Here is a 16128-nt window from a genome sequence, read left to right as displayed (position 1 = left end):
CCGGATGCACCTGAGCTCAATTTCGAGTCTCATAGCAAAGCGTCTGAATACTTATGTAAATATGGTATTAACATTTTTTTAATAAAAAAAATAGTCTTAAAGTTTCATAACCTGTTTCGCTTTTTCATTATGGGGTATTGTGTGTTGATTGCTGAAGATTTTTTTATTTAATCCATTTTAGAATAAGGCTGTAAGGCTGTAGGCTTGTTCTCTGTGGTGTTGCATGTTTAATCTGTGGTCTCATTCTCCCCCAAATGAACTTCTTTGTGACAGGCTATTGGTCTAATTTTGACTCTATCGGAGGAGGCAATGGTAACATGGAACTCATAAAATGTATAGTTGGGAGGACATACATTTTTCTAATTGAGATTCAAAAGGCACTCACACATCTGAGCTATCTTTTTTGCAGGTGCATGGTAACAGTTGAATAAAATGAGAAAAAATAAGAAACCCCCACACTGCTCTTGATAGTAACACTGCTCTTTAATAAGCTTTAAGTATTAGCCTCCCGGCCTTCGTCAATGCTCAGTTTCTAAGTAGTTCTTCCTGCAAGTAGTGTGAATAGAGGGGTATATGGTAATGCCTAAGTAGGTGGTTTGTTTCTTCACTGGGATCATGGGTGGCAGTTGCACACTTCCCATAGCTGAGTTAAGAGGTAGTATAGCTGATTTGGACCAGTTGATCTTGTAATCAGGCCATGAGCTGAATGCTGTGAAAATATACATTATTGGCTGGAGGGTTTTCGGAGTGTTTGCGACAGAGCAGTATGTAATCTGCATGCAGAGAAATTGCTTGTTAAGTTTGTTTGATTTTTGATATGTGAGGAAGACATTTTGACTGATGCTTTGTGCTAGCAGTTCAAAAGAGAGCAAATAGCATAGGAGAGGTGGGACAACCTTGTTTTATCCTCATTGTATGGTAAATGGCTTAGAATGGATAGTGCCAGTACAAATAATAGAAGGATTCACATACATATGTATAAATCTAGCCCCATGACTAAAATGTTAAAGAACAAGCCATACATTTTTCCATTCTAAGGGGTGAAAGGCTTTCTCTGCATCTAATGATAACACAGGGTATCCAGATTGGAAGCCTCGGCAACGACATGAAACAGGCGGAGCATGTTATCGGCTGTCAGACAACCCTTAATAAACCCTGTTTGGTCAGGATGTATGAGCTTGTCAATAACTTTCTCTAGGCGCATGGCTAGAACTTTGGCATACAACTTATTTCCTGTTCCGATTAAACTGATTGGCTGAAAATTTGCACAATTTGTGAGGTGTTTTCCTTTCTTAGGGATTAGGGATATAATAGCTGTATTAATGTCTCTGTGGATTAGTCCTTTTTCAATAGCAATGTTAAGCAATTCAAGAATAGCTGGTCCTAGCTCATCGCAAAAGTTGAGAATGAGTTCAGGAGTTATTCCATCAATACCAGGCACTTTTATCTTTCTTCATATATAAAAGAGCAGCTTTCAGTTCAGATAAAGTGACATGTTCCTCTAATAAAACTGTTTCTTCCTGAGAGAGTTTGGGCAGCGTAAGGTTCTCCAGAAACTGCTGACAAGCAGAAGTATCAAAGCTATGTGAGGAACCGTATAAATCGGAATATTATGCTTTAAAAGTTGTTTATTTCTGTAGGATCCTTATTAGGGGATGAGATCAGCTGTATTGACGTTGTTTTAAGCTGTAGCGCCAGTAAGTGGCTAGGCCTACTCCCCTGAAAATTGTATTTTTGTCGCACCCTCTGCATAATGAATTCTGCTCAACGTCGCAACAGGTCATTAAGTTCAAGTATACTTGTTTTTAGCTCAATTTCTCTCTCTGAATAGTTGTTTTTGACAGTCTTCAAGCATTTTACAATGACTTTACAATTTACTGATCTCCTGACATCTTAATTTCTGTAAAGTATTATTAAACCTCCATTTCATTGCATACTTTTTCATTGGGAAGATTTGAAATTTACAAAAAATGTGATTATTTTCAGATAGAACGGCCGGTAATGTTTTTATAAATTCCATGTTACCTGTAATATCAGTCTTAAATCTAGCAGAAAAGCGTATATTGTCCTTAGTTGTGGGATTATGAAATCTCCAGCAGTCATTAAGATTAAGATACTTAAGAAATTGTTTAAGTGCATTGGAAGCATTCACTCGTGATGAGCTATGAGATAGATCTGGACCTTCTATCTTAGAATCAATAATGACATTCATGTCAGTTCCAATAATAAGCGTATAATCTGGTAAATTGAGCAGGCTTCTGGTTACAGAAGGGAGAAAATATTTGTCATATGAGTTAGGAGCATAAATAGATACAAATGCCATTTTCCTTCCATACAGTGTGGAACATATGTAAGTAAATCTGTTTTATCATTTCCACTTTTTTTCAATTGTAAGGTGTAGAATGCGTTTATGTAGAATGAGCACCCCTTTTGATTTAGATATGAAGCAGGAATCAGCTTCCAGTTTGTAGTATTGGTTTTGACGTCTATGGACATCACCCTCCAAAAGATGTCTCTTCCAATAGAGCACTGTCAACTTTATTCCTATGTAATAAGTCAAGACATTTCATTCGCTTATTTGGCTCATTAGAACCGCTCAGATTACAGGAAATGATCACTAAATTAGCCAAAATCCATCTGTGGTGATGTGAATACCAGTTTGATGGATAAAAGAGGAGAAAAGTAACTTATGATAGCTATAAAATGACTGTCTAGTTACCAACTAAATAATTGTAAACCAGATATTCCAGAAAAAACAGCAAACATATCTACTATATATAAAATGACAAAACTCTTCAGATTGCCATTCCATCCCAATGACCCTGCAAAATGTATTACAACAATTGAAACAAAGAATCCCTCCCCTCCATGACAGGTTAGGACACAGTCCTCAGTCCTCCCGCTCCTCTCAATATTAGACCCGTGACTAAACACAGCGGTGTCTCATTAAAACCCTCCCAATACCTCTGAATGTCTCACTCCATTTCCTAAATATATTGCATTAGGTGTTGTTTTGGGGTATCTGTACTTTATTATTTATATTTTTTACAACTTTTACTTTTACTTCACTACATTCCTAAAGAAAATAATGTACTTTTTACTCCATACATTTTGCCTGACACCCAAAAGTACTCATTACATTTTGAATGCTTAGCAGGACATAGAAAATGGTCCAAATCACGCACTTATCAAGACAACATATGGTCATCCCTTCTGCCTCTGATCTGGTGGACTCACTAAACACAAATGTGACTTTTGTAAATGATGTCTGAATGTGCTCCTGGCTAACTATACATTTTTTAAAAATGGTGCCGCCTGCTTTGCTTTAATAGAAGGAATTTGAGATTATTTATACTTTTAGTTATACTTTTGATACATAGGTATATTTTAGCAATTACATTTACTCTGGATACTTAAGGATTTTTAAGAACCAAATACTTTTAGACTTACTCCAGTATTTTACTGGGTGACTTATACTTGAGTAACTTTCTATTAAGGTATCTATACTTTTACTCAAGTATGACAATTGGGTACTTTTTCCACCACAGAATAGTAGGCAACACCCTCACCTATTGCACCTATTATATGTGTGGTTTTTAGTCCTACTTATGGGTGATACTGATAGTGGCTAATATTTAACATGATAGAAATAGGAGACAGAGAAAGTCGTGGTAGCCTATAACTAAGATATTCAAGACTGCCCATCTCTCTTAAGGATCGTACCCATTTTTTAAATTTACGTCTAAGATTTGGGTGTCATTTAACTGCCTGTAGCGTAGGACCTGAAGCAAGGATATGTGTATTCTTGATACCATTTGAAAGGAAACACTTTAACGTTTGTGGAAATATAACACATTAGATCTGGTAAAAATAATACAAACAAAAAAACAATGGTTTTCAAAAAATCTTTTGTTCCATCATTGAAATACAAGAGAAAGGCCATACTTTCAGATAGGAATCTAGGTGTCATTTAAATTTTGTGTCTGTGTGTGTATGCAAAGTTTCAGACTGATCCAGTGAAGAATTACGTTACTGCACAATATTTTGTGTCAAGTCTGCCAGGAGTTTGCCCAAATGTGCTGAATTGGTCAATTGATACATAAGTACATAACTGTAGAGAACATACAAAAATACTGTGGTAATATTTATTTTTTAGTTTACACACTCCTAGGAATGTCATACATGATGGCTCATTAGCTTATACACTAACTTTCACACATCTAAATGGCAGGGCGGGGTGGGTGGGAAGCCAGTGACAGCAGTGGGGTCAAACTGTAGAACCTAGTTCCTACATTTGAACATTAAAATTAATTTTATCAAACAAAATGCTACATTTTATCTCTGGGACCCTCAGGATGACAAATCAGAGCAAGATTACTGAATGTAAATATATTATTTACCTTCAGAGGTGAATGTATCAAACCAGTTGCCTAAAAGTTTTTTGTTGTTGTGCACTCTCCTCAAACAATAGCATGATATTGTTTTCATTGTAATAGCTACTGTTAAATTGGACACTGCAGTTAGATTAACAATAATTTAAGATTTCTTCCCATATAATACATGTCTATGTCCCGTAAAGTTGGCAGTTGTATACAACGTCATTCCAGTCACATTAGCGCACGTTAGCAACAACTGTCCCGGTTTAGAGGTTAAAAGGCCATAGATTTTCAATTCTGCATAATGGCACAGCATTTCATAAACCTTACTGTTGGAAAGTTGATGGGTGACTTTTCCAGTTTTCTGTCATATGGCTGGTTTCACATTTGTCTCCAGCAATTATAATGTAAAATAGATCTAAATAAAGTGTAATTTATATTTACAATTCCCTTGTGGAAACAGATTCCCTTATCAAAACAGATTACTAATTTACCTAGCTCTGATCAATAGCTCTTAACAAGTTGTAAATTACAGTGCATGGAGAATGGTGTTATTTCTATCGGGGGAAAAATTAAGTAGATGCTTTTTCCACTTGGAACCGGTAGGTTGGTTAGACCTTATTCATGGTTTCCTTGCACGTAAAGGTGGTGGCATTATTAGGGAATTCAGTCAAGGTCAGAAATCGGGTATCTGTAGACACACCTCCGCCACACCTTCATCTATTTGATCTTCACCCAAATGAATAGCGGGTGAATAGCATGCTTTTCACATGCTTAAGTTCAAGGTCAGAATACTCATAGGGAAAAAAGGCTCATAGGGAAACAAATTACGTTCCATTTACGCACGCTTAACTCGGGTCGGAATCTGCCCCTAAGAGCGTTGGGCCAGTAACCGAAAAGTCGCTGGTTTGAATCCCCAAGCCGACTAGGTGAAAAATCTGTCTGTACCCTTCAGCAAGGCACTTAACCCTACATGCTCCTGTAAGTCGCTCTGGATGAGAACATCTGCTAGATGACTAAAATGTAATGGCCTTTTCCCTATTTTGATCTCTTCCTACTGCCCACACTAAAGGCAGGATGGGCATCCCTGCTCAGTCCCACCGGCCATACCATTCCCACAGGAACAATAAGAACCTGACAGCTGATGGATCTCCCACATTATTGACTGTTCCATGTCATCATATCATCATGCACTTAGAAAAAAAGGAGATATCTAGAACCCAAAAGGGTTCCCCGGCTGGCCCCATAGGAGGACCCTCTGAAGAAATATTTTTGGTTCCAGGTAGAACCCTTTTGTCTTCCATGTAGGACCCTTTCCACAAAGGGTTCTACATGGAACCCAAAATCAAAAAGGGTTCCAACTGGAACCAACAAGGGTTTTCCCTGGAACCAAAAAGGGTTTGCTTATGGGAACAGCCAAATAACTATTTTTGAACCTTTTTTCGAAGAGTGTGGTGTAGAGAGGATTCAAGGTGCTGTCCCACCTCTCCCCAGAGGTAGACTTGGAGCAAGAAAAACTCTCAACTCCTCACCTGCGGTTTGGTGCTGGGATGTGATGGTGATCTATGTCCTCTCCCTACCCCCTCTACACACTCTCGCTACCCCCTGTGTACACACACTCTCGCTACCCCCTGTGTACACACACTCTCGCTACCCCCTGTGTACACATACTCTCGCTACCCCCTGTGTACACATACTCTCGCTACCCCCTGTGTACACACATTCACTCACTTCTATACACACACTCCAACCAAATTAATCAGTACAGCTATAGTCTAAAGGGAAATCTGTGTGCTCTGTGATAATGATCACCGAAATGAATGACTGGCCGACTGCCTGGCTGGTTACTGTATATGACATCATTCCTTTCCATTGGAAACATTGTTGTGCCTTTCCTAAAGTAGAAATGTTCATAGTGTCAATAAAATGCCCCTGACTTATTTGTCTACATTGAAAGTTAAAAACAGGTATGGACTTCTGTTTTTAATTTCATAGACTATATAACTTTTTTATCGTGCTTTGTGAAAAATGTCTTTTAAAAAACCAAGCCTAAGCCTAATGGCAAGGGGTCATAAGGTAATATTTTGCAAAAAAACAAACATTTTAATACACACCTAAAATCTATAAATTAAAAATTGGAGAATAGTAATATTTTACACACACGTGAAGGTACCCATAGGCAATAATTTCTGGTGAAAAAAACGTGAGGAATTGGTGGCTATATCATTTTAGAAATAAACTGTTCATATCTCATGAATAAAAATACTAAAATCTTAGTAATATAATTCACCGCCACAGAGACATGATAGTCTGACAGACGATTATGACATCCAAGCCTCATATGAGCCAATTCAATGAGGCTTGTATATTTCGTCATCAGTCGGTGCTTCAGTGACAGTCGCAGCGACCCCTGAATTCACTGCACTGGTGTCAGAAGTGGCATATCGCTACAGTAGATGCATTCTTCAAAGGAAGTAGGTCATGTAGCAACCTAAGTATGACCCAGAGTGATCTTTCATTTCTGTTTTTAAAACTGAGTCATTAGAATTGTTTGATTATCTGAACACTCTAGGAATTATCATAAAAACTATCACCAACCTGGAAAGTGTTCTCTCCTGTGTAGAGCCTTATCTTTCCCCCTGCTGTAGATGTTGCTCAGCATCTCTCCGGTGTTAGCTGAATGGTATTGATGACGGTTGTGTTAACAGCTCTTTATCACTATAAAAGGCCATATCTGCTAAACATCCTTACCTTTGATGTACCTACATGTTGCAGTTTCTTCCCACCTAAATCTATTGTTTTTATTTTCACCAATGTTAATATTGTTCACTGGGCCATTTATAATACAATGTCCTGAGAAGTTACTTCCGTTATACTGCTGAAAAAACATAACTGATTTGTTATTGCTTTGCAGATGGGGAAAGTCCTTACCTGTTCATTATGGGATTTTGGGGAATGCTATGGCCTACAGGAGACATCTTCTCTCTGAGTGGATACAGGCAATAGGGTATGATACCAGCTCTCTCTTTTCCTGTAATGGGTGTATAACAAATACAAAATGGTTTAGAATGTTAAATCAGATGTCATGTGATACTCTCAGCTGCCATTTGCTGTATCTGAAGATAACCGAATCATGGCAGCATTCAATTCATCCAGCAATTAGGCTAATCTTGTCACCTCAGATATGGTCACATACTGTTGGACTTCACCACCAAAGCAAGTGGTGACCGCAGCACGTTCCTGTTTGTCCTTGTGTGCTTTGCCAGTTTTTAGGATGCGTTCCCTGAGGAAGACAGTGTTGTTGGCCATTGTGGCATCAGTGGTGTTGGTGGTTGCCCTCCTCCATTCTTGGCCCACCAGGGCCTACACCACAGTGGATGTCCGCCAGAGACCAGGGCCTATAGTAGAGAGGCACCTGGAGGAGAGGCTCCCAGAACCGGACCAAAGATCTGCCAACATCCCCTATCGCCTGAAGGAGAGTGTTACAGGGTCAGTTTGAAATAAGGCCTTTGAAATAATTTCATTGTCATTTTCATTGTCATTTAATTGATGGAGTCCTATTGTCCCTTTCATCTCTCTCCAGTCTGTTGGCACGTAACGGGTGCGTGTGTGAGGGTGAGAGTGGTGGCGTGAACCTGCCCTTTGCCCAGCTGCTGTTCCCACGGGTGTCGGCCCACCCCCTGCACACTGCTTTTGATGCCTCTGAGCTGGAGGAGATGAAAAGACGGAGGGCCAAGGAGTACCAGGGCTTCCAGATGAGGTGAGAGCACAGAACTGTATACCAGCACAGAACTGAAAGGACATCCCATATATCATCTCAGTTATTCCTTACACTAGGGGAAGATGCTGTGTCTGTCCTTTCATGTGATTCATTTCCAAGCTTGTACATTCTTAGGCTTAGGTTAAAGTTACTGTAGGTTTTTTGAAGGATATGATGTCAACATTACCCCATCTTTGAAACAAATAGCCTAATAGAGTTCATGAAGCTTCATTCTAGCTGTAATAGCTGTGAATACTGATTATTCACCTGATGTGCATTTGTCCCCCTCCAGGTCTCAGACTCCTGTAGATATGCTCATTGTGGCCGAGGCCAACAATCCTCTGCAGTACCCAACACAGGGGGTGGAAGTACGGCCCCTCAAAACCATACTCATCCCAGGTCTGATTTCTAACAGGGATTAGTTTAGTTTTACCTTGATATAAACGGGAAGCTTCCTTGATATTTAAAACCTTAATTGTCAAGGAAACCTGATATAATATGGGAAACACAGAAAGTGAAGTGTAGTTAGATGAAGCAACAAATTCAGGGAAAGACTGTCCTCTTACACCAATACATAATTTAAAAAAAAAATGTACAAGTAATCTCGATGCTTACAACAATTTAATAGATCTTATTCACCAACGTATTGGTCTCAAATGACCTTTATCAGGGTATTCTTACAGCGAGGTAAAACTCAGTCTTTTAAAGAGGCAGACAATAGGTGTTCCAACCATCTAACATGTACTATTATTACAACCGCTGACAACTCCTATTTCTACCATTACCATTATTACTACCTTGATAACCTGCTGTTCTGGAAGACTGTTTTAGAGCAGAGAATAGGATTTTGTTGCACAACAGAGAAAGAGTTTACTCCAGCTGACAGTTGATGCAGTGTATTTGGATTGGATGAACATCCAGCAGCTTCATCAAATATGCCAGTAAATATATGCCAAATGTTTTCAGGGCTTGCCTTACAAGACCTTCCCAGAGAGCTGTACACAGTAAGTAGACAGATAATTTTTGGTTTGAGTTATCATTTCCAGTACTATTTCATCTGTCTGGTCTTTGTCAAGTAAAAAACGGCATATTTCCTTATTGCTTTATCTTCTTTGTTCCCTGTCTCCCTCTTAATTATTTTCCTTCTTAGGTCAACTTCACCTCCACCCTGGGAGTGTTAAATGTGGCAGCGGAGGTTGAGGGGGTAAAGGTCAAAGGTGACGGGGAGATGCACATGACCCTGATGAGCAGCCTGCTGCCCAACCTGAACCGGCAGTTACAGTTTGTCTCCTACACCAACACACTATTCCACCCTAGTACAGCAGACACAGGTGAGGCCAGACACACCTGACTTTCTGCTGTACTACTGCTTTCTGGGTTGTGTCCATAAACAAAGACCTACACCAAATGCTGTCTGTAATATATTTGTGGTAATGAGGTTGAAAATACTCTCGCTATGTCTTTCAGTGCAGTTTGAGACCGAGGGACACCAAGCCATGTTCACCATCAAGATCCGTCATCGTGTAACTCCAAAACTCTACAACACAGGACCCAAAGGGGGTATGTGGACAAATACAACTGTCGACTGCATCTCACAACAGCACAACACTTAACTAAAAAATAACCAAAATCCCATCGGAGATCAACGTGTAATGTCAAAGACCCTAACTTTGTCTCTCTCTGTTCCCAATCTAGAATACAACATCAGTGCCCTTGTTACGATAGCAACCAAAACTTTCCTGCGCTATGACAAGCTCCAAGATCTCATCGACAGCGTGCGACGATACTATCCCGCTGTTACCATAGTAATAGCTGATGACAGCGAAAACCCCAAGACTGTCTCTGGCCCCTACATCGAACATTACATCATGCCATTTGGAAAGGTATTTTTTTTAAACATTGCTGCCTCTTTTTAATGTATAGGAACCAGTGTACCTGTCACATATTGTTTTTTGTCTAGCAATAACATTGTTTGCTTAAATAATAGTTGACTAAGATTTCCTTAGTTGTCTTATCGCAGCTTTGGCTTCCTCTGTCCCACATCCTGTTCTCTGCCACAACAACTAGGGATGGTTTGCAGGACGGAACCTAGCTGTTTCCCAGGTGACCACTAAATATCTGTTGTGGGTGGATGATGACTTTATCTTCACGGCCAACACCAAGCTGGAGAAACTAGTGGACGTACTGGAGAAGACCACCCTGGATCTGGTGAGGGGGCACAGGCCATGCCATACTCATACTGTATTGCTGACCTGGGTTCAAATACTATTTGAAATATTTCAAATATTTTGAGCGTTTGTGTTAGCCTGCCTGAAGAGAGAAGGGTTTGCCCTTTTGAGACTTTTCAGTTGCTTCCATTGCAAAAGGTAAGCTCAATTAAGCACAGGTGAAACCATTTCAAATAGTGTTTGAACCCAGGTGTGTTGTATTGCTGCTAGTGATTTTAATATAGCATGGGACTGTTCAATCCTACCCTCCTTTTATGATGAGTGTTTTTGGTGGTGACATAATTTGCTGACCCTTCTGTAAAAAACACAAGAATTTCACATGAACACATGATCTCGTGTGATCTAATTTGATCACATAACAACATGTGAAGCAACATGTGAAGTAACATGTGATAACATGAAACTACAGTCGTGGCCAAAAGTTTTGGGAATGACACAAATATACATTTTCACAGTCTGCTGCCTTAGTGTCTTTAGATATATTTGTCAGTTGGTACTATGGAATACTGAAGTATAATTACAAGCATTTTATAAGTGTCAAAGGCTTTTATTGACAATTACATGAAGATGCAAAGAGTCAATATTTGCAGTGTAGACCCTTCTTTTTCAAGACCTCTGCAATCCGCCCGGGCATGCTGTCAATTAACTGACTGATGGCAGCCCATTCTTGCATAATCAATGATTGGAGTTTTTCAGAATTTGTGGGTTTTTGTTTGTTCACCCGCCTCTTGAGGATTGACCACAAGTTCTCAATGGGATTAAGGTCTGGGGAGATTCCTGGTCATGGACCCAAAATATATCGATGTTTTGTTCCCCGAGCCACTTAGTTATCACTTTTGCCTTATGGCAAGGTGCTCCATCATGCTGGAAAAGGCATTGTTCGTCACCAAACTTTTCCTGGATGGTTGGGAGAAGTTGCTCTCAGAGGATGTGTTAGTACCATTCTTTATTCATGACTGTGTTCTTAGGCAAAATTGTGAGTGAGCCCACTCCCTTGGCTGAGATGCAACCCCACACATGAATGGTCTCAGGATGCTTTACTGTTGGAATGACATAGGACTGATGGTAGCGCTCACCTTGTCTTCTCCGGGCAAGCTTTTTTCCGGATGCCCCAAACAATCGGAAAGGGGATTCATCAGAGAAAATGACTTTACCCCAGTCCTCAGCAGTCCGATCCCTGTACCTTTTGCAGAATATCAGTCTGTCCCTGATGTTTTTCCTGGAAAGAATTGCTTCTTTGCTGCCCTTCTTTACACCAGGCCATCCTCCAAAAGTCTTTGCCTCACTGTGCGTGCAGATGCACTCACACCTGCCTGCTGCCATTCCTGAGCAAGCTCTATACTGGTGGTGCACCATTCCTGCAGTTGAATCAACTTTAGGAGACAGTCCTGGCGCTTCCTGGACTTTCTTGGGCGCCCAACAATTGAACCGCTCTCCTTGAAGTTCTTGATGATCCGATAAATGGTTGATTTAGGTGCAATCTTACTGGCAGCAATATCCTTGCCTGTGAAGCTGTTTTTGTGCAAAGCAATGATGACGGCACATGTTTCCTTGCAGGTAACCATGGTTGACAGAGGAAGAACAATGATTCCAAGAACCACCCTCCTTTTGAAGCTTCCAGTCTGTTATTCGAACTCAATCAGCATGACAGAGTGATCTCCAGCCTTGTCCTCGTCAACACTCACACCTGTGTTAACGAGAGAATCACTGACATGATGTCAGCTGGTCCTTTTGTGGCAGGGCTGAATGCATTGGAAATGTTTTTGGGGGATTCAGTTCATTTGCATGGCAAAGAGGGACTTTGCAATTAATTTCTATTCATCTGATCACTCTTCATAACATTCTGGAGTATATGCAAATTGCAATCATACAAACTGAGGCAGCAGACTTTGTGAAAATTAATATTTGTGTCATTCTCAAAACCTTTGGCCACGACTGTACACGACAACATGTGATCACATGTGAAAACACAATCTCGTGTGAAATAAATGTGACAACATGGGGAGGCAAAATTTCAACATGTGATACCATGACACTGTATTTTTACAACTAAATGATGTGAAAGGACAGTATGATGCTGTATGTTGATTACTTGGGACTCAACCTCACTTGGGATTTGAACTCACAACCGCTTGGTTGCTAGCTACCTTAAGTTCCTGTTGCGCCACCAATTATGTGGATATAATGGAAAGTATTCAGAGCCCTTGAATTGTTCCACATTATAAAATTGATTAAATAAAACAAAAAATCCTCAGCAAAGGAGAGATCCTTGATGAAAACCTGTGCTCAGGACCTCAGACTGGGGTGAAGGTTCACCTTCCAACCGGACAACGACCCTAAGCACTCATCTAAGACAACGCAAGAGTGGCTTCGGGAGAAGTCTCGGAATGTCCTCGGTTGGCCCAGCCAGAGCCAGGACTTGAACCCGATCAAATTTCTTTGGAGAGACCTGAAAATAGCTGTGCAGCAATGCTCCCCATCCAAACTCCCCAAATACAGCTGTGCCAAGCGTCATACCCAAGAAGACTCGATGCTGTAATCGCTGCCAAAGGCACTTCAACAAAGTACTTAGTGAAGAGTCTGAATATTTATGTGAATGTGATATTTCAGTTTTTTTATTTGTAATAAATTTGCTAAAATTTCAACAAATCTATTTTTGCTTTGACATTATGGGGTATTGTGTGTAGACTGATTAGGGGGGCAAAAACTGTTTAATCAATTTTAGAAATAAGGCTGTAACAAAATGTGGAAAGTCAAGGGGTCTGAATAGTTTCCGAAGGCACTGTATATTTATTGCTAAGAATACACTGCACTTTGCCCAAAGTTACAGTAAAAACAAAGTAAATGTATATGAAAACATGGTGTTATTTCTATAAAATTACAGTATGCTGCTGTATTTTGATTTAATTTACTGTAATTGTATAATTTTGTACCGTGACCACAACAGGGTCATTTTACAGTGCAGCTACACTGCCAGATGTGTCAGCATGAAAGAGTTATAGGCCACAGACTTATTGGCAAGAATGAATTTCTGCACTTTAATTGAAAGCTTTGGGGATTAAACATACATTGTAGAGCATACATTCATTCTTTGGGGATTAAACATATTGGTTGGGAGTGCATCAATGTTTCTGCAGTGCCAGCAGGTTCATACATGTTATGGTTAGAGTACACTAGTGTTCTCTGGGATACAAAAAGGTCAGAGATGCACTTCACAGGTACACATATGTACAGTTCGGTACCTTGTATGTATAATGGGACATTTTTTTTTACCTAATATTTTGTATATAAAGTACGATCATCACTGCGCTTTAAATTATAGGTGGGGGTAATGTACTGGAGGGGTGCATTAGCATATTTTTCGGGCATGGTCAAATATATGCGTTTGTGCGAACTGTCAGTTATTCTCAGTTCTGACTATTGTCTCATCATTGATTACATTTATTTAATTCCTCAATTTGAAGGTTTTCTGTGTAGCTGTATAATGTTGGTGCATATTAATCTGCTTTACTGTTACACCTGAATCACTATGATAAATCTAATTAATTTTTTTAGTTTATTATTAACAAAGCTGAGATGTACTTTATAGTCCAAACGGTAGGAATATAAGTGAAATCAGTTACTGACACCGACGTGGTGGTGTAGCAGGATGATCGGAATACTGTTAACCAAGAGGTTGTGAGTTCAAATCCCGAATAAGGACATGTTGAATAATAATTACTGTATAAAATGAACACACACAGTGTAGTTGTGTGTTAAAATCACTGTGTGTGAGTGTATCATAATGAACATTTTAATCCACAAGTGACTCTTCATGTGAAGTGTTCCATAAACTGGAGAGGAAGAAAATCCCATGCTACAGAAGGCTATATCCGTCTGTTAATACAGTACTAGTAAAGGCCCAGTGTGCGACTTCTAGGGAAGAAAAACTACTTTTTTTAAAAATGTGTATTTTATTATGATTTTTCAGGGGGTGCTGCAGCACCTTTGGCATCCCTATTTCCCGTGACTATGAATGATCAAAATAGTTATACTCTTTTTTTATTTTTTATTTTAGTTGGTGTCTGTGAGATATTTTACTAAGACATAATTCAACACTTTCTGTGCAACAGTCAAGGCCAGTTCAGGAGCATTCTCTGGACTCACTGGGAGCTACTCTGCAGAGCCAAAAACAGCTCCTACTCGATTCAGCACATTCCGACTTGGGTACTATGAGGGAACACAATCAGCACTCCAGTCGTTTGCCAGACACACACAACTTACATCATGAGTTCAATTAACGTTTGAAAATGATTTGAGTTTACAGTACATCATGAAAAGAGTATTGAAATAAACTCCTATAGTAGCTGTCTTGTGAAGATGACAAATTGGGAAAATGAGGAAGTGGCGTTCCCCTCTGATGTTGATGACCTAACTAGCCACATCCTGTCTCTCGAAACACAGTAGCTTTGCCTTTAAAAGCTACAAGCGAGAAGATTGAATCCCGGCCTTGTTCTCCAGTTACAAAAGAAAACAAACCCAGACACTAGCCACTTTAATAATCTCTCTGTATCTTGCATTACTCATCTCATATGTGTATACTGTACTCTATACTATGCAATACTTTATCTTAGTCCAATGACGCTCTGACATATATATATATATACATATATATATATATATATATATATTCATAATCCATTCCTTACTTAGAGTTATGTGTATTTTGGGTATATGTTGGGAAACTGTTAGATATTATTTGTTAGATATTACTGCACTGTTGGAACTAGAAGCACAAGCATTTCGCTACACCCGCAATAACATCTGCTAAACACGTGTATGTGATCAATAACATTTGATTTGAGATGCAAGCAATTTTGACAACACACTCTCCATCTCCCTCTATTCTTCACGGGCATATTCTTGCTTTGTAGCACATGCACACCACAGCAATATTATGCATGAACAAAAGTAAAAAGTTAACAAAGTAAACACAAAAGCCCCAAAAATCGGACATCCACAAGGCTGAATGAAGGGGGTTTTGTTTGGAGCCCGAATCCAACTCTGATACCTTACTATGGGCTGGGGGAATAGAATAGACCTCTTGTGTGCCACAGACTGGGACTCCAGCTCTTGAGCGGGAAGTCTATGGGTTACACATGTCAGCAGCTGGTCTGGTGTATACGTTTAATGAGTTCTTTCTTCGGCCCACAAAAGCACAGCCAGAAAAACATAAGAGGCAGATATTTCTCCGTTTTCTGCTTCTTATTTTAGTTTTGTGTGTTTATTGTGTCTTTTGGAATGAAATGATCCAACGGGTCCAAAGGTTTCCATCGGTTTCCTTGTATATCAAATCACTACAGCATGCACTCAATATCAATTTCAGACTATTGGAAGTATCCCTGATGTTCGTTTATTCATTGTACACACTACACAGTATTTGTGAAAAGCTGGTGTGTATGTGTGTGTCAGGATCAGTTAATGCATTGTGTGTGTGTTTTAGGTGGGTGGTGCAGTGCGGGAGGCCACAGGCTACACTGCCACCTACAGGCAGACCATCTCCATTGAGCAAGGGGAGGAGGAGGAGGGCGACTGCCTTCACATGCGGAGGGCCTTCCACCACATCATACAGGGCTTCCCAAACTGTGTGGTCACTGACGGGGTCATCAACTTCTTCCTGGCACGCACAGACAAGGTCCAGCAGGTGGGCTTCGACCCCCGCCTGGCCAGAGTGGCTCACCTGGGTGAGTATGGCCCCAAAGCACAGCACCACACAGGGTGTACC

General features: G+C 40.0%; 1 protein-coding gene across 1 annotated transcript in view; it reads left to right on the top strand.

The window, feature by feature from the left end:
• LOC139371085 (beta-1,4 N-acetylgalactosaminyltransferase 1-like) overlaps positions 1–16128 on the top strand; it is a 29558-nt gene that overhangs the window by 7328 nt on the left and 6102 nt on the right. Inside the window, exons 2-11 of the mRNA XM_071111138.1 lie at positions 7291–7383; positions 7643–7865; positions 7960–8136; positions 8429–8535; positions 9103–9140; positions 9287–9467; positions 9604–9696; positions 9832–10019; positions 10204–10344; positions 15847–16087. Coding sequence (XP_070967239.1) covers positions 7651–7865; positions 7960–8136; positions 8429–8535; positions 9103–9140; positions 9287–9467; positions 9604–9696; positions 9832–10019; positions 10204–10344; positions 15847–16087 — 1381 coding nt within the window. The 5' untranslated portion in view covers positions 7291–7383; positions 7643–7650. The remainder of the gene's footprint in view (positions 1–7290; positions 7384–7642; positions 7866–7959; positions 8137–8428; positions 8536–9102; positions 9141–9286; positions 9468–9603; positions 9697–9831; positions 10020–10203; positions 10345–15846; positions 16088–16128) is intronic.

The sequence above is a fragment of the Oncorhynchus clarkii genome, chromosome 17, assembly GCF_045791955.1.
Source record: "Oncorhynchus clarkii lewisi isolate Uvic-CL-2024 chromosome 17, UVic_Ocla_1.0, whole genome shotgun sequence".
Classification (NCBI taxonomy): domain Eukaryota; kingdom Metazoa; phylum Chordata; class Actinopteri; order Salmoniformes; family Salmonidae; genus Oncorhynchus; species Oncorhynchus clarkii.
The sequence above is the reverse complement of the archived record's forward strand: the minus strand, read 5'-3'. Positions and strand labels throughout refer to the sequence as shown.